The sequence below is a fragment of the Ascidiella aspersa genome, chromosome 7 (assembly GCF_963924565.1).
Source record: "Ascidiella aspersa chromosome 7, kaAscAspe10.2, whole genome shotgun sequence".
Taxonomy (NCBI): domain Eukaryota; kingdom Metazoa; phylum Chordata; class Ascidiacea; order Phlebobranchia; family Ascidiidae; genus Ascidiella; species Ascidiella aspersa.
The window spans coordinates 29,562,759-29,581,610 of NC_139453.1; the positions used below are offsets into that span (position 1 = coordinate 29,562,759).

The 18,852-nt window shown below is 36.5% G+C and overlaps 2 protein-coding genes across 2 annotated transcripts; one reads left to right on the forward strand and one right to left on the reverse strand.

Moving 5' to 3' along the window:
• Positions 1–1,031: 1,031 nt before the first annotated feature.
• Positions 1,032–6,427, reverse strand: LOC146138859 (non-selective voltage-gated ion channel VDAC2-like). Its single transcript, XM_083394252.1, has 7 exons — positions 6,305–6,427; positions 6,165–6,214; positions 3,958–4,163; positions 3,474–3,584; positions 3,196–3,312; positions 2,279–2,487; positions 1,032–1,216 (listed from the first exon to the last, which is right to left on the reverse strand). The coding sequence occupies exons 1-7, from the start codon at positions 6,369–6,371 to the stop codon at positions 1,125–1,127; spliced, it is 852 nt and encodes a 283-aa protein (XP_083250378.1). The 5' UTR covers positions 6,372–6,427; the 3' UTR covers positions 1,032–1,124.
• A 1,669-nt stretch (positions 6,428–8,096) lies between these two features.
• LOC146138860 (uncharacterized) lies at positions 8,097–18,365 on the forward strand. Its single transcript, XM_083394711.1, has 12 exons — positions 8,097–8,265; positions 9,986–10,195; positions 10,636–10,829; positions 11,615–11,750; positions 12,434–12,575; positions 13,230–13,327; positions 14,119–14,295; positions 15,040–15,252; positions 15,986–16,164; positions 16,890–16,991; positions 17,719–17,900; positions 18,323–18,365. Exons 1-12 carry the CDS (start codon positions 8,097–8,099, stop codon positions 18,363–18,365), a joined length of 1,845 nt encoding a protein of 614 aa, XP_083250837.1.
• The last annotated feature ends 487 nt before the right edge of the window (positions 18,366–18,852 follow it).

Consider the following 18,852-nt stretch of genomic DNA (forward strand, 5'->3'; position numbering starts at 1 on the left):
CAAGCGTGACCAGACAGCTATTTCTTTTCTTTCTTTTCGCGATGTTCGATAAATAACGAAACAATACGCATTTGAGCAGTTTTGATTAGATAAATTTGCAATTTGATAAACTGCTCAGTTACTTGTTAAAAACTGACAGCTTGTAAGATTGGCGCCGTTATATTGAAGACCTATTGGAATATGTGACACAACCTCCTTCAAGACGGCTGTTTATCATGTTTGTGCCATATCGAAGCTTTCAGAAAACTGGCATTTTTTTGAGATAGGAGTTGTAGTTGTACTATTTTAAGATAAGATTATGCAAAATACTTGGTTTAATTGTACATTGCCCTATGCTTGTGTGGTTTATTCAAACCCAAACCGATTTGCCACGTGGGAATTCGGAACTAAATAACCCGAACTTCTAGAAATGTCTACAACACGTGGTTCAACAGGCTAACTCACTAGCTAGCTGCGTATGCTAAAGCGCTGCCTCTTTATATATAAACTAATACCTGCTAAAGCTAAACTCTTCTACACTATTATAGTACAGACTTAAAACTGGAAACATTTTAGGTAGCAATCCCACATAATATAAAACGACTGCCGTATTTTCGGAAATGTTTTATTTGACCGATTTTTTTGCCGTTCGAAAATTATCCACAATAACGATAACACGTTTACAACAAAATGTCCACGAGAGACACACGTATCGTTTTTTTCACAAGCAAGTATATGTAAGGTGTTAAGGTAAGCTTCACAAAGATGCAGAGGCTTTGGAAATTTAAACAGGGGTACAAAGGGGGTAGCAGCTATAGAAGGGGGCACGCACAAGGTTGCTGCACAAATATGCGAACGATGTTTGCTATCATTGAAAGTGGGATAAAAGCACCCAAGAAACCGTTGTTGCTGTTTATTGGGGAAACCTTCAATGCTAGGCATAAGAGTACGATGTTTTGAGTACAAATATAGAAGACAGATAACATAATAGGTTATTCATGCGCATAATTGGGTTAAATTCGATCGGGTTGCGAGTGCTTTTTGCTTGGGTTTTGTAACAGAATGCAAAACGACTTGAAAGAAATATCAGTAGAAGTATTTTTTTGGGTGTAGTATAGAAACATTGCGGTGGCGAGCGGCAAGACTTAAACCTCGAATTCCACACCAAGTCCAAGCTTGTGGCCACCAGCGTTGAAGTTCTTGACATCAACCAAACTGGATAAGGTCAATTTCACACCTGGAACAAATAGGATATTTTTGCTTTATGTATGACTATAAATTACCTTGCTTCAAGAAACTTTAGTTTAACACAGGGGTGTCCAACAAGCTAAATTTGCTATACTGCAAATTACCATTGTTTGTTCACATTATACAGCTAAAGGTAATGTCGTGGTCGGCAAACTGTTGAATAGTTTAGTTTAGTGTTATCGTGTAGTTGTGGGCCGCGTGATAGCCATTTATTCATTGCACTTTGTTTTAAAAGTACATGTGGCTTCGAATGTTCATATTGTCTCAGCGTGGTTCAGACCCATCGTGCCAAATGCGGTCCGAGCAGCCTACCCGTCGAACTATATTTTTTGCCAACTATATGTATAGGTGTACGCGAAATATTTCGCGCTTCTCGCGTATATGCTTCTTTTATAGTATGTTTTACAATGGTATATGGCAGTGTTATGGCCATGAAGGCGCCGTGTAAAACTTCACCTTAAAAACAAATATCTTGATTCCGACACTGTTTTCTCGTTTTACGTAATGGGCCTTCAATAGCTCTGAAAAGAGAACTTTGGGCTGCGGCAAAAAAGTTTGCCGACCACTGCCCTAATGGTTTGCTTGATTAAATATGGAAATGTTTTTCATGTGCTAGTAAACCTTTTAATATAAAAAAAAAAACAGTTTCTAAACTTTGGCACAGGAAGAAGTTATAAGATAAAAATTGGCACGCCGGCATGTTTGAGTTGGACACCCCTGGTTTAACAGGACAATAAAAACGCAATAGGGTACAAACTTTATGCAGCTACTAAACTAGTAAAAAATGGTTGTAAATCAACTAGTTTGGTTTAAGATACAGATGATATTTAATTTTAGATGTATATGGGGTTTAAACGTTTTGTATACAGAAAGCTGCTACTTAACAAAGTTTGAGATAAAACATGGAAATGCACTTAAATTATGTAGTTCAAAATTGGCAAAATTAAGTTGCTACTTTTAAACAGTTGGGGAGGAAAAACAAAACCAGTTTTTTGTGTTTATCTTGGTCAGTTGAAACCTTCATAATACAATCCTGGTGATATTGTTTTACCTGGTCGAAGACGGTGAGTGTATCCAACTCCAAGCTGACCAGCATTGTTGCACTTGGCGTTAAGAGTGGCATCTTTGTCGACGACGTACTTGCACGCAATGCCGAATCGGGTGTTGTTCTGTCCGGCAGTCCAGGCAAGTTGGATACCAGTGGACAAACTAGAGTTCACGCTTTGGTAGATTGAGCCTCCAAATTCCGAGGCATCGTTTCTGCGAAACAAAAAAAGGAAGTGTTAAGCTAATTCAGTTGAAAAATTTGTTTTAGTTAATAGAGTTTCCCAACTGGGGGTCTGGGGCTGTGCGGTGAGTTTCAAGGGGTTGCAAGGAAATATGTGTATTTTATACAAAGTGCTTCTCTATAAAATTGTGTGAATCCAGACAAAAAATGTTATGTTTTAAACTGTCAAGGGGGTCGGTTTTACTAAATTAAGGGGATTGTGTTAGACTAGTGTTTTTTGCTAAAAAACGTTTGGGCGGCCCTGTAATACGGTATTAAATTGGTAACATAACCACCTCCAATGTTTTTAAGGTGTTTTAGGGGCCACAATGGTCTTCAATTGTCTAGATGAAAATAGATGTGGTATATTTCTTGCAGTCACCCAAACCCACTTTAAAAACAACTGATCTCTAATGCTAGGGGTTTTACTTTGACCTGATAAGCACGGTTGTGCAAAAGCGTGCCGAGAATTCAATACAATGTCCTTATACAGTGCCGCTTGATTAGCCTATTTAGAATTAGACAAACACAGGATATACAAAGATCAATTTAATAGAATTTTTTACAAACAACGTTATCAGTCCTTAGACTCTTAAAACTGCTGAGAAGTTGAGAGCATTATATATAAGAGAAAACCTTTACCATTTTAACAATTCTAGATTCAATATTTTCATGGCATGTCAAGGTGGAAAGCAACTTACACAGTAGTAAGAAGTTGGAAGTCCGCGCCATTGTAACCAACAGCTACGTTGTTCTTGGTGAGGGCAGACTTGGAGGTGTCGAAGGCAAACTGGTAACCAGCCAACCAACCCTCGTACCTGCAGAAAATATTAAATTAAAAATATCAGAAACAAGAACTCAGAAACAAAGTAACTCTTTTTTTGCATATTAAGTTGGCACGATGCTCTATCTCTTTCCAAAACCATTTTAAGGGCAATAGAAATGTTTTTATCAGCATGAATAAGCTGCTTTGTCTTACCCAGCAACAGCCGATCCCTTAAGGGTGGGTCCAGCAAAGTCAAAGTCAGTGTCGAGGTTGGTATTGATGTAGTCCCTCTTGTAGGCTGTTTTCAAGGTTCCGGTTTTCTTTCTACATTATACAAAATATATGGTTTGTTTTTATGACATTTAACAACGTAAGGAAATATTTGTTTGCCATTTAACACTGAACAATTAGATATGAATAACATTTCAGATAGCATGTAACACAACATAACATTTTATAACAGGATGATTTGGGGGTTACAAATAAAGATAATTAAGTTAAGAGAACACATAATCAACCCTTGGATGAATTAAGGCTGAAATACATTTTGCTAGGTAACGTATGTTTACGTGATGTTATCTTAGGATTGGGCAATTTCTTATCCTTCATTTTCATGCTAAAAATTCATCAGAACGAGAAATCCAACCAAAAACTTGGAACCAGTTTAGAAAACCATAAATAAAATGCATGTTTTTACCCGGTGTTGGGTGAGAAGGCAGTACACAGGGTGAATTTCAGTCCTGTGGCAATTTGGTCTTCGATTGCAACTTCAGTAGAAAGGTTGTTATCAGTGGTCCACTTCTCAGTGAAGGTCAGACCATGCTTGCACTGCTTATACTTGGTTTCCAGTGAACCGACAATGTTTCCAGTGTCGTTGCAAGAGGAACCTTTCGTTGTGAATTCCTTAACAAACAATGAATAAATGGTAAAATAACAACAGAAAGAAGGTAAGTACAATCATTCATATAAACTACATATTGGGAATTCCATGACTATAGTTGTTTTTTCTTGTTAAATTCACTTATCACTTCAATGTTTCTGACATTTGGAATGAATGCACTGATACAGGATTGCAAATCAAAGGATGTAGCAAAAAAAATTTTGTGTGACTTTTACGGGTCACGTATGTAACATTAGTTTTATCAAACAAAAAAGGGTACAAACTTGTTTACCACATTTTTGAAAAACATAGAAGAAAAAAAAATTCAACACAGAGCAACATTATTTGAATATACATCAAAACCAGCAACAACATCACATTACATGGACTGACTTCTTCAAATTAACCATTCATTTTATACCTTTTTAAAGCAGGTATCAGTGCAAATCTAAAGCACAATTTTAGCGTTAAGTGTGTGTGCATTACACTATATTAGACATTTTGGTTTTTGATACAAAACTATGACCAAAAGGTGAAAAATAGATCCAAGGCGCACCTTTTTTTAGTGGATTTGGATTTTCATATGGGGCATATCTAAATATTTGTTTATATATACCTACAAAATGAAATTATACCAATAAAAATTAATCGGGAGTTAAGTCAATAATGGAAACTTTTCACTGCTTGATACAAAAAGCAGGATACAAAAAGTAGATTACACAATACCCACAACCGTAATTGTTATAGTATACATCCCACACTCAGATTGGAAATTTTGGATATTGCCCAGTTGGGTTGTTTATGCTTCCTAAAAATGCGTGTAACTGACTAAAACACGCGGAGCCTAAAATGATATGCTACCTAAGTTTAGATTTCTTGGCTGAACACATTTGAGCATATTTTTTTATGAAATGCACAGCTTCTGGATTGAATCCCACATAAGCCAGTCTGCATTTCATGGCAATTCACGCAAAACTCTCTGGTGTGCAATTATGTTTTTTAGACAACCATAATTTCACCTTCTTACTAAGCTAAAGTGTGCAATATACCAATTCTGGGGTGCACACAAATTGCCCTAGAAAAAATATCGGGTGTGCACCTGCCACAGAATGCAGACTGGCTTATGCACAAATCATTTAAACATCAAAAACAAATAAAGTTAGCTTTTATATCCACCTGTAGGCCCCTTAGTAAACTGAAAGAGATGCATATTTATTGGCACTCGGGGCAAATTTTGGCCCATATTTAGGATCCAGATTTTAAAGCCAGGCCTAATATATAACCCCCTACGCAGGTGTTCTCTCAGCCTCATAATTCATGTAAAAAATGCGTTCAGCCGCGAAAAACCCCTAAATTGCACAAAACTTACTTTGCACTTACACTTTTGGAATATTACTTCATTTTCAGCCACACAAACTCTACAGACATTGTTATTAGAGCTGTGCAAATCAAAGCAGAAACTTTACTATAAAAACGCAATTAAAAACTTATAAGCCTATCCACCACGCAATATTTAAAAGTTTCAAACCTCGAATCAGAAGGATTGTAACAAACTTCCCAACTTTGATAAAACGCAAATATAAATGCCCTTCAAAAATGTGGGCATAAAAAAATTTGGCCCTGGTCCTGGAAACCACCACTTTTTTCACAGCAACAAAAAGAGTTGTCAAAATTGAAATGGCAAGGTAGAAAGGGTAACACTAATTTACGGAATGATGAATGGTCGGAATGCTCACAGTATTATTATCAAATATAATAACACTTGACCCACCTTCACCCAAAACCCCACTCTAACTCAAATATTGTGCGTTGGTTTAATAATTGTTTTAACGGGGTGACACTTAAATTAGTGAGCGTTCCGACCATTCATTATTCCGTAAATTAGTATTACGCCGTAGAAGTAAATATGAGAGACCAAATAAACGGATTAATGTGACCAACCCTAACCCAAATGAAGTTGTGATATAATTCCCCCGACAAAAATGTGTAGAAAAAAAATTTGAAGACGAAACATAAAATCTTACCACTCCGGTTCCAGTTTTCGTTTTCAGGTCGACCTTTGCGAATCCGTAATCTATAAAGTAAATCATGTTTAAACTATGGATATTGTTTAAAATAATGGGTTCTAAAACTTAAGCACGATCAATTTGTACTGTTAACTTACTGAAGCCTTTGTCGAAAAGGTCTTTGGCGCATTTTCCAAGGTCGGAGTATTGTGGTGGAACAACCATTTTTTATTTTTAATTAACCGACTATTACACAAAAAATATTAACTGCAAATAAAACTGAAACATCAATAAAATACAATTATTATCATCTTAGCTTTAAGCATGTATAGTTAAAAAAGTTATATCTCAAAAACAACAAAATGTCAGTTTACTGACAATACTAAATAATTGGGCGCTGGTCTAGAATCCTACCACAGTTCTAAAATTAACGCACAAAATTTGAGTTAGGGTGCGGGTTAGCGTTCGGGTGTGGGTGGGTCAAGTATTATTATATTCTTTGTTTAATAATAATACTTGACCCACCTTAACCCAAACGCTAACCCGCACCCTAACCCAAATGGTGTTTCGTTGTGGTAGGATTCTAGACCAGCGCCAATAATTGACTATTCGAAATTAACTAAAGGCTATAAGTTTGCCATTTTTACAAATTATATTAATTAGCACATAAAAATTGGATACAAATCTACCTTGAAACTGCATGTGAGCAAAAATTTAATAAACTGCGCAAAACCGCAAGACTGTTGATTCAAGTTACTGGTAAAACACGCAAAATGACAAAAACGTTTCTCTACAAAATGTACCAGCTTTAACGCCTCTAAAACCGCATCCTTAGCTTACTAAAGCGCCTCTGCTACACTAGAACGGCCAGCAAAGAAACAAACCGGCCGCAGGACCGGTCACATGTCGGCAAAGAACACGCCTTTTCCATTCACAATGTCCCAAGGCGATTCAATACAAAACGCTTTGAGTCGAAAAATCTGGCAAAGGTGAACGCGGACGTGATGGCGAACCGCCATTCGGGATCGCCGATGCTGACTTTCAGGGGCGCGCATGATCGACAATGGTGAAATCGCGATCATCGAACAAACGTCGCGACGCCAAGTCACGATAATAATTTGCGCTGATGAAATTTGTTAGGAAAAAATCACTTAATTGTTTTGTGTTTATTAAATATAATCGTCGTGATAAACCTGACGGTTGCTGAAAATTCTTGTCGCAATCGGTTGGTTTGGTCTATTTTAAAAGTCAAAGCAAAACTTTATGATTTAATTTCACGAAACATTTATACAAAACAAGCTGATGCCAAACTACTATTAATGTTTTCTAGGCTCCAAAATATATATATTAATTCATTATCCACTCTGGCCTTCTGCAAAATATCCCCCACCAAAAAAATTAAAACAAAACGTATTTATACAATTTTTGGTCTTAAACTGCTAAAATGCCGACTCAGCAAGTTTCGTTTTTTGAGCAAAAAACTACGCCCTACCCTCATTGTAATAAATCCTTAACGACTGAAGTCGAATTGGTCGAGACGCCAAACGATTAAGTAACTTAACCCGTTGACGTTAACTGATCCAACAGTTATATAGAGGCCAACAGATGGATCGTGTGATGACTGACTCTGCCGGGTCTTAACTTTCAAAAAAGTGCAATTTATTTGTTTTTGAAGTTGCCCATAAAACATTGACAAACGAATTTTGAGACTACTGTACAAATAGTGTTTGTATAGTGGGCCAGCTTTTGTTTCGTACGAACAAAACAGCAACTTTTTTAATTAAAACTCACTGTAGCTTTGTTGAAGCCCGGCGTTTCGGCTATGGGTTTCTTACAACAGCCAAACAAAAAATAAAACATTGGGCTAGGCATATACCATTCTCCCTAACATAATGAAACTCTATGTACAGCAGGATTCAGAAAGCATTTTAACCTACACTCGAAACTGGCATGTCTATTTCTTTGCGAGACAGGCTAAAACTCGATATTTCAAACTATGAAAAAGCTAAAGAAGCTTTCCTTAAAACGTCTACTGGCAAGCAACTAGTAAAGAAGGTGGACAATGCAAGAAACAAGCAAAATAATATTAATTTCAGCATCTGCTGTCGATGCATACAAAGTAAGTAGAAACGATCTCTGTGTTTACAAAATTGCTTTTTGTCAAGGAAACGGTAAAGGAAATATGACGGATGTGCGATACGATGACGATTTTCAATGTAACCATAAACACATTTGTCTCTGTTAAACGCAATTGATCAGCTATAAATTGATTACCGTAAGTCTATTCGGCTAAACTGAATTAAACAAACTCTATTTTGTCGTTAATTTGGTCGCGCTAATATGACCATATAAGAAATGGTTTATTTTTATCGCCTGTAGAAGAAAACATATTAAAGCCATTAACCGTCTCTGGTATTTGCTAGACTTAATCTAACAAACGTTCCTCGCATAAACCTTTGTGTAATTTGCATTGCCGCAAACAATATTTGTGTTACAACAGAGCTAAGTCTTTCAATATAATGTCAGTGCACTACAATTCATTTTTTTTTCGATTGCTGAAAGCTGTGATATAAGGCCACTTCCCTTTTTAAGTGCACCGGATTGAAAGGCACTTGTGCAAGTGATTAACCCACAAACCCAGTTCGTATAGGCAGGATGACAGACTGCATATGAGGCATGCTTCATTTTGCCATCTGTCACTCTGGCACGCATGACCGCATTTGACCCAGACCTGTGAATATTGGCCTGCTAGCAAAATAGCGCCACATGAAAATTGATTTCGGAAGACGTAGTAAGAATATCAAAGCCCGTACAGAAATGCTACCTACTTCTGTATGGGCTTTGATATTCTTACCACGTGTTACTACAACCTCCAGCCATTATGCTCCAAAGATTTACGAAGTCTTGTGTTGAATTGCCTTATTTTCACACAAAAAATGCCGTTACCTTAATTGCAGCAATTGTATATTGTAAACGCGGTACGGGCTTCTCTGTATTTCCCAAAGCCCACCAAAAGCTTCTACCGCGCTCATAGGCGTAGCCAGGGGGGGCCTGAGGGGCCATGCCCCCCCCAAAATTTATAAATATTTTACTCTTAATACTTTTTTTAGCATTTGTGAGCAGTACCACAACAGTCGATCACAGGCATGCCACACCTTCAATTGTCATGCACTGTTACGTCACAAACGATGTAGTTACTATTACATTTGCTATACATTAATGTAGTTTCACTACTAAAAGTCAGTTTTTGCTGTTTGAATGGTTTTCTTGGAAATGGAGTATTGCGTTAACACTCAGTCAGTTGCTGCTCGAAACGGTTTGCTAACATTGTTATTGTGATCGTTACGGCGGTAAATACAATGACAAAAGCTAAACAAAAAGTTCAAACTTTTTGCCCCCCCAAAAAATTTTCGGCTGGCTACGCCACTGACCGCGCTTGATGTAGTGGCACGGTAATTTCCGCCCATGTCAAGTCATGATTAGAAAAAGTGACTTTAAGTCACGTCCTTGTCGTAAAAAAAACGTTAAGCTATTATTAGAATTGGTTAACTCGAAGGATTGTGAGCAATTACTAAACTAAAAGATTGAAAAATGCTACATATAAGCGAATTTTTATGTTTAAAAATATGATAAAGATAAGCTCAATTTTATAAAAAAAAATGCTTTATTAAATCATTTCATTCCAACCCAAGTCATTTGTCCGAATGACTTAAATCAAGTCAAGAAGCCTAATTTTTCCCAAAGACTTAAGTTAAGTAACCGTTAGATACAGTGACTTAAGGGTGTTTAAGTCAAGTCATCTACTTTACAACACAAGTCATTACAACACTGATATTTAGCCAGGCAAAAACGACCGCCCGACGAAGCGGTTGATCGTCTTCAATACTTTGAGAACAAACTGACTCGAGCGACCGAGAAAGCTTGTAAGGAAGAGCTGTTGAGACTGAAGGAAGCAGCAAAAGAGGCGAGATCTCTAGGGACGACTTTCCAAGACGATAAGCACATGAAGAGAGCAAACGAAATCCTGTACAAGGACAAGTATAGAAAAAGTAGGCTAAAGATGACAAAGCAAAAGTGTTTGTGGTTTCAAATGGAACATTTAAACTTTTTTCATAAAAAAATTTTCATAAAACAACAACCACTTACGTATATTGTGTTAGTCAAGCCAATAATATTTTATAACGAGCTTCTGCAGACACCTAAGGTGGCTAAACAAAAGGTGTTTGTGTTTTTTATGCGAGTCTATTAAAGTAATTTTATAATCTGTAGGTATGCTGTAATGTATATGAACTTAAGTAGTTTTTTTTAAGGGCAAACATGCAAAATAAATAAGATGAAACAATTTTCCGATGACATAATTCATTTTGCTAATTAAGCAAACAATATATTTTATTTTATTTTTGGTAAATTAAAACTATACAAGCAGACAAGCTAGCAATACAATATACTGATAGCCCGGAGAAAATACAAACCTGGCACTTTGTCTCAGATCTCTTGCGAGCGATCGAGTCCAAAAACAGAGAGCAGCTCGAAACTTCCATTTCCAAGGTTTACGGTCGCGAACCACTGACCGTGACGTTACGTCACGAGCTCACCAGAGCGGAACAGTGCCTTGCTTACGTCACGCGAAGGGAGAGGGCGCGCAAAGGGAGCACTTGGAAGTTTGAATACGAACCTGACCAGGTAAAACTAATCGCTGTGAAACAGAAAACATTAGTGAACACATTCAAGGTTAGTACACCGAAAGCCATCGCAGACTCACCGAATCTGTCGATCAATGATGCAAGCAGGACAAGGCTAAAAAAATAACCAGTGAGGTTTGAACTCACCATACCGGGACCGTCGCTCTACCAACTGAGCTATACAGGCTCTAATTGCAGCTTCAAAAGGGCTAGATCATAGTGGTTAACACACATTTGTGTGTGCATGTTTCATTGAATACATTCTGTACAAGGTTGTTGAAATATAAGTATTCTATGGCGGTGGTTGTCGACCTTTTCAATCACTAAACATTTTTCAAAAACATTTGGTTGACAATCAGGTGGCAGTCTTACGACTGAAAAATACCTTTTGTCGCGACACCAATTACAACAAGTTACAAACGGTTTACAACAACACGCAATAACTCAATAGTGTACACTGGGAAGATTTACATCAATATCTACAAGAAGCTAACAAAAAGTCATGCACAGGAATTTAAATCGGGATGTTCGAACAAAATATAATTAATAAGAATATCATGAGACAAAGAAAACAACTTAAATGGTGACATTACACAATCCAAAACATTATCAAGCGTTTGGGCCCCTGAGTTGTTTTAAACTTACCCTAACCAATAAATTTGGAAAATTATGTGTATATTTATAGGTATGTGTTGGAAACAATTCATTTTTAAATTAATTTAGTGCCAGTCAAATCATTTACAAAATGACTCAAGTCCTCACAACTTCTATTTCACAATTAAACAGGCGGGTTACAATCTTTCCTACTGGGTTGGAAGTGACCAATATTGGCTTCGGGACCGCTACAGAAAGACAGAACGAAAAAGAGAAGAGCGAATTGAAGAAGAGGAAGAATCAAGTTACACGACAAGAAAGCCGAAAAGTGAGATTCTCCCTGATAAGTTCATTATCTAAACCAGCGCTTCACAACCGGTGTGCCGCAACGTTTCCGAGGATGTGTTACTTGCGTTTTTAGGGGAACTAAAGCGAACAAATGTACATCTCATCAAGGCTGGTATTTACCTTATGCGATAATCCAGGTGTGATTTTATAAACTTTGATCGGCTTCATAAATATTTAATCTGCAAAACCGCAAAATCAGAACACAAAGGAATGTAATACTTCAATTTTGTGACGTTTGGCACGTTTTATCATAAATCGCGGGCCGCCCTTTAACCTTCGACACCGAGCAGAAGGGTTATGCGCTCCTCAGTTTGAGGACCACTGTACTGGAGCGACCTTAATTTTATTCAAAGTAATAGCAGTTCAAACGTTTTTGAACGCTGAGTAATTCGAAACGTTCAAAAGATACCTAGACTTCTCTATTAGCTTTGATATTCTTACTACGTCTTGCTTCAACCTCCAACCATTATCTTGAAGTTTATCAGGACCTGCTACTTAGTTTTAGTAAGCGAGTTACGTCAAAACACAATGGTCTGTAAAGTCAGAAAAAACTAGCGCGTCCGCTAATATAAACTTATTACTTGCAAAACAGAAAAAAAACTTGTCCTATTTCGATATTTTAATAATGGTCAACCAAACCAAAATTTCCAAACTTTTTTTGAGATCTGGTTGAGCCTGCAACGACTTATAAGGCATCGTCACGCTTCAATGAGCAAGATGATGCGAATTCTTCGCAGGATGATCCGAAAAAGGAGGATGCAATACGGGAGGATCCAATTATCATAATGGAGGAAGAAAATGCGAGGTTGAGGAGTAGTTTAGCAGAAGATAATCTTCGATTTTAGTGATTATTATTGCTAAGCGTTAAACAAAAGTTAATAAAATAACGTTTAGCTATATACCTAAAGGATGTAAATTAAAAAAATACTTTGTATTGAAGTAAAAGATAAATATTTTACTCCATGAGAGCTTAGTAATTTTTTTAACCGAAGTGATTTTTATTGCCCAACAGTAAACGTTAATATCGTAAAATGAAGGAATAAGATTTAGTCACCTTGGAAATTGAATTCATAAATTACTTTGTCTTAAAATAAACGATAAAATTCACTACGTGAGTTTTTAATTTATGACATACACAACAAAATCGGCAGCAAGCGACTAAACGCGAATGAGGGTTAATAAAAACATCACAAATTTTGTTATAGTGAATTGTTGCCCTGCTGTGATGATAAATCACGGATGTACAAACGCAAAAAAGCAGATGTTAAGCTTAGTTTTGGTCATTAATGGTCTTTGTTTTATTGTTGCCAGCACACTTTTAAATAGTGATTCATTTTGATACGTTTAACCAAGGTTTCGTGGTTTATAAATAGGCTTATAAAATTAAAAAGAATTGCATACCATTTTTTTAAATATCAAATAAAAAAAATTACCTATAAAATTTCCCTTTTTATTTCAGTGATTCGAAATCCGACTTATCCCAGCTTACGCTAGAAACTGAAAGTGGCAACAAATTCGACGATCAACCACTTCTTTGCATCAAAAAGTACACAGAAGGTGATTAGTAGCAGATCATTCAAACATAAGAGCGAACATACGTGAACGTACAAACGCATTCAGTGGATCGATAGTAACATAAATTAAAAATTTATATTTCTTATAAATCTTTTAATTCTTGATGCTAAAATATTGGGCCTTTTCTGTAGCAATTAAATAAGCAAGTTTTTGTACATTATTCGTATACATCAGCGGTTCTTAACCTTGGGTAATTACCCACATGTGGGTATTCAGCTGAACCAGAATATTTAGAATGATGGTTGTAACAAACAATGTCACAGCTGTAAGTGGTAAGTTGCTTTATTACTTACACTTTTTTTGATGTTTTGAGTCCTTTTAAAACAAGCACAAGGGTATTTTATCGTTTTTACAATTGTTTTGTCATAGTGATAATTAATTTTTGTGGCCGGTTTACGTAGTTTATTTTTATGTGACGTAATAGTAAGATTTTTCTTGTATCGCTAAGCTAACGGCTAGCCTTATTTTTTCATTATAAGTTTTCTGTTAGTGATTATTTTTGAAGGTATTCTTAGTGGAGTTGTTGGGAGTAGTTTACAGTAGCTATACGTGTGCATTTAGTGCTAGTGTTGAGACGAGCGAGCTATAATTGGTTAAATAACACTGTGTTATATTTTTAGTATGATATAGCAAAATGAATAAAATTAGATTATGGGTAATGGGACTTTGATCTGGACCGAAATGGGTAATAAGGGAAAAAAGGTTAAGAACCCCTGGTATACACAATCTTTCCTGGCAAGCAAAACTAACCAAGCGTTGTTTTGTTGCCTTAGAACTGCGGCAAGCAATTGACGGTCGAGATATTGACACGATTAAAACACTGCTGGGCGAAATATACGACGAACATCTTCAGAGCGAAATGCCCGGGATTGTTTCGGAGGCGGAAAATCTTCTCCGGCAGATGGCGGAAGAGAGGCGACAGCGAAACCGGGTTTTGGTTCTTCGCAAAGGTTAGTGGAAAATTATATGGGCCGAAAATAAATTTTCGGACGTATCTCGTCTTTGTCGTTATTATGTGGCCCCACAAAAAAATTTTTTTTTGGACACATGTTGCTTTTGTCTGAATTATTATATGGGCCGAAAATTTATTTTCGGGACATATCTTGTTTTTGCCGTTATTGTTTTTTGGTTTCCTATGGTTTGCTATGCTTGTTTTCAGACAAGACGTAGAGTGGTATGTAGGTGCGCATAAGAGTATGAGTCGGCACCCCTAGGGACCTTTGATTGGGGGACAAAAAACCTCAAATATTGTGACGTCATTGTTTACGTTTTTTCTCCTGTTAAGTAATTTGTTAAAACAGTTTAATCCAAGTAAAGTCATTATTTTTGAAAAGCCTTCAAGTCAAGTATTTTGCAAATATAACAAGTCAAGTTCCACTGCAAGTCATCGGTTGCCCAAGTCAAGTCATTATGAGAGCAAGTCAATTTTAAGTTATGTCATTGACATAAAAATAAAAAGTTTAACTAACTCGTCCGATTAATTATGAGCAACAATTCAACTAAAAACATACTGTTGTCCAAGTCAAGTCATTTGTTCAAAAGACTTGAATAAAAGCAAGTAATTTTGGTCAATATTAGGTCAAGGCAAGTCATTGGAAAACAGTGACTTGTGTGTATTCAAGCCAGGTCAATAACTTAAGTCATTACAACACTGATACACACCCAATAAAAGCACCTCTTAATCTTTACTGCAGAACTGTCTCGAGCTATTGATGCGCGAGAGGCTACGAAGATTCGAGAAACCCTGGGGAATGTTTATCAGGAACAAGTGAAAGACAAACTCCACAAGGAGGTCGCTAAAGCGGAGGACTTGTTGAGGATTTTGGATCAAGAGGAAACTATCCCAGATTTTGATGAGGAAGAAGAAGAAGACACAAGAGACTCGGATGTTGCAAAGCTAAGGCAAAGTAATGATTAAACAGTGGTTAAAGATAGGGATGTCCGATAATGTCGATAATGTTGATAAACCTTCGCGATTTTGGGATTGTTTGAGTATATTAGTGACGTCATATGGTGTCGGGTCATATATTACCAAACCTTCGAGTTTGATTAGTTTAGAGATTAATAGAGGTAGAAATTGCGGTGACGCACTGTAGGCCTACGACCCAAACCTTTTAAGATGTATTTTTGTTGAATCCAAAAGCATTGGCAGCAGGTTTTTCTGATCACTGATCCGCTGACGCGTATGTAAGCAATAAGGCAAGTTTAGAAACTCTTGTAAAACCAGAATCAGACAATTACCAACTTTTAGTTTTATTGTGTGTTTAATTGTCTTTTATGTTTCATTTTATTGTTTTATTAATACAAAACCATTACCTGAGGCCAATACAGCATATGTCTGAAACGGCTCTTTCCAGTTACAAATGCTCACACATATATAAGCGTATCTTTATGTAATCCCAAACCATTGCGGACAGGTTTCTGCTTCACTGCTCCGCGGACGCATATAAACAACAAAACTTAAACTTCAAATATCCGACTTCAAATATCCGACTTTAAATATCCGACTTCAAATATCCGATTCTTATTCGGGTTGTTAAGCTTTGAGTTTTATTGTGTGTTTAATTGGCTTTACAAATGCACACACCAATTATACGTGATTGTCACTGTGGCTTTCTATTAAATTGGCTTTCTGTTCAGTGCTTGAGGCTGCCAAAGCAAGCTTAAATGTGTCGAGTCTGGAGATGGCGATCAGAAGTGTTCTGGAGAGTGGTTTGCGCGACTTTTTGCAATCGGAACTCGCCGACGCCAATAAAACCCTCGACAAATTGAAGGAACGGGAAGATTTTAAAAAGAGCGTCGCCGAAATACCTGCAAGGGTAAGAAAGTGAAGAGAAATAAATCAAAGACGATAGTTTTGTTATATTTGCACGCCATTAGAGATCTTTAATTTCGATATCTAATACTTTGGACGAACGTTAATGCGCTTTTAAATTATGCCATTCCTCCACTCAAAAAAGTAAAGATCAGGAATAACGTGCAAACGCAATATGTTTCAGTATATTAGGTATCGAACATATTTATCTTCCAGTAATGTAAACAAGTCATTTCGAAACGACTGTGTCCCAGTCGAGTTATTTGTAAAAAAACTAAAGTCCAATTCAAGTCTTTTGCTAAAATAGCAAGTCAAGTCTTAGTCCAAGTCATCAGATGCCCAAGTCAAGTCATTTTACGAGCAAGTCAACTTCAAGTCATGTCATTGGACAAATAAATTAAACGTTTAAGTATTAAAATTGGCAAACTCGTTCGATTATGACTAAACATAACAAAAACGCAATATACAGCTAGCAATATGTTCTACGTGCAAATAAAGATAAATAACTCAATTTCATTGAAAAATTTTTAATAAACGCACTTAATTAATTTAAACCCAAGTTATTTGACACGATGAGTTAAGTCCAAGTCAAGTCATTTGCACGAAAGATATAAGTCAAGTCAAGTCATTTGAAAACAGTGCTTAAAGTGCACTTAATTCAAGTCATTGATTTTGACACTCCTGATTTCCGGAATGAAAACTTTTTTTTTTTACTTTTTTTGTGTTCAGTATGTGTCGGAGGTACGAAGTTACGTGAAGCCAGCACCGGGAGTTTACCAAGTAATGAAAGCCACCTTTCTTCTTCTTGGATTCGCGAGCGCTAACCTGCAGGTATATTTTTAAGTCTATAATGTGTTCGATGCATTTGGATCGACGTCGATAGTCGATACCGGGCCTCAATATCGTACAAACAATTTGGCAGTATCGGCGCCGATACTAAGTTTAACAAAATTATTTTAGAAAACATTTTCCTGGGGTAATATTTTCGCGAGAGAATAAAAATAAGATCACACCTAAAATATTATGGCGGTTGCCGTTGTCTTTTTATCTATTAATTCAGAGCGTCACTAACTCTGGTTCGCAGAGTTAATTCTCTCGGCCGCTACCTATTTTGTAATGGTGATGAAGTACAGTTTAAATGTTGTTTGAATGCAATTCTGAGTTAAGTGTACATGAAATTTTGAACTAAATGACAATTTATTAAAGGTTACTAGAATTTTTGCTGCGCAGTTTTATATTTCTTTTGACAAACAACCAAGTGAATAAAGTTCAAAACAAATTGATATATCTGGCGATCGTCAGTCCTTGTGGTTTCGGTCCTATATAACGAAAGCTTGGTGACCCTTGTCTTAATTTAAAACATAGTTAAATGTGATTTTTTAGTTATCTTTTTTGTTATTGTTATTCAAGCACTACATTTTTATTAATGCCTTTTTACTATCTTTAACTTTTACTAATACAAACAATATGACTGGTTTTCACAATAAACACGGTTATTTTTAGGGAATATCATTAAAACCATCAAAAATCTCAACAAGCAACCCTTATTGAATTGCAGACGTGGAAGGACATTCAAACTCATCTCGGCAAAACCGGGACCGACTCGTTCCGCTACCGCGTCATCAGAAGCAGCACTAGTGACGTAAATGATGACGTCATTAGTGCGGTGAAAGGAATGCTGAAGTCGATTTCGCTAGAAAATGCCCAGAACCTTAGTCTTCTGGTTAACCTATTTTACAGGTGATGACCAGATGTAATTTGGTTTGGTTAAGTGGGACAAAAGTACAACACAATAAATCGGCCAAAATGCGCCATTTTTCAAGATATTTTTTATAAGGGATGGTTTTTACTGAAGCACTTGGTATTCGCAATATTTTTGCCGCTTTTTTAAGCAGTTGTCAAGATAAACAGTAACATAAAGGCGTTGCACTTTTAGGGCAATTTTATTAAAACGTACTATTTGTGGCACAAATCCTCCGCTAATTCCACCTTTTTAAAACAATGGATGTATGTATTTTTAAAACTAAAGTTTAAAGGTTAAACAATACAAAACAAGCAAAAAATACTTTGATTATTGTAAAGGGGCGAAAACTGCGGGAAGGTGTGGCTGCAATAAAGTCTAATAAGGTTGATTTATTACATTTCATTTATTTTATTTTCAGGTACTGTCAGGCCGTTGTTAGCGAGAAATCCACAACCAAGTAATATTATTGTGCGTACAGTGATCCATAGTAGCAGAAAAGTTATTGCTTTTACAATACATTTGCAATCGACTGTGGTAAACTATGTACGACATTGTCATTGTTTTAATTGTTTTTTTATGGCATCCGCTTTTATTACCAATATTTTTTCAGTCACTACTTGTTGCTGTGTTTAACTTAAATCGCAAAAAATACACATTTCGGCAAAAATTAAATTCTTGTTTCTGTGAAACATTTGCCCGACCATTATTTCGTCAGTCTGTATATAGTTGTGAAATATCTTTTTTTGTTACATTGGAAGTATTGAGCTTTTAGTTCCAGGGATATCCCTGATAGTAAACAAGTGACCAAATTAAAATAAAGCCTTACTGACACCTTAATCTCACTAAAACCCAGCTTCGCTTGTGTATCAGGACACTGCGTTGCTAATAACGTATACGTGTGAGATTGAGTATGACATGAAACATAGAAGACTGCAATACACGGTTAGA

Bases quoted from the DNA above. Each gene is read 5' to 3' on its own strand.
- LOC146138859 (XM_083394252.1), bottom strand. From the start codon at position 6,371: ATGGTTGTTCCACCACAATACTCCGACCTTGGAAAATGCGCCAAAGAC. The intron at 4,164-6,164 runs GTAAGATTTTAT...TTGTTTGTTAAG, and splicing joins CGAAAACTGGAACCGGAGTG to GAATTCACAACGAAAGGTTC. The intron at 3,313-3,473 runs GTAAGACAAAGC...TATTTTCTGCAG, and splicing joins AAGGGATCGGCTGTTGCTGG to GTACGAGGGTTGGTTGGCTG.
- LOC146138860 (XM_083394711.1), top strand. From the start codon at position 8,097: ATGTCTATTTCTTTGCGAGACAGGCTAAAACTCGATATTTCAAACTAT. The intron at 12,576-13,229 runs GTTGAGGAGTAG...TTTTTATTTCAG, and splicing joins ATGGAGGAAGAAAATGCGAG to TGATTCGAAATCCGACTTAT. The intron at 16,165-16,889 runs GTAAGAAAGTGA...TTTTGTGTTCAG, and splicing joins TCGCCGAAATACCTGCAAGG to TATGTGTCGGAGGTACGAAG.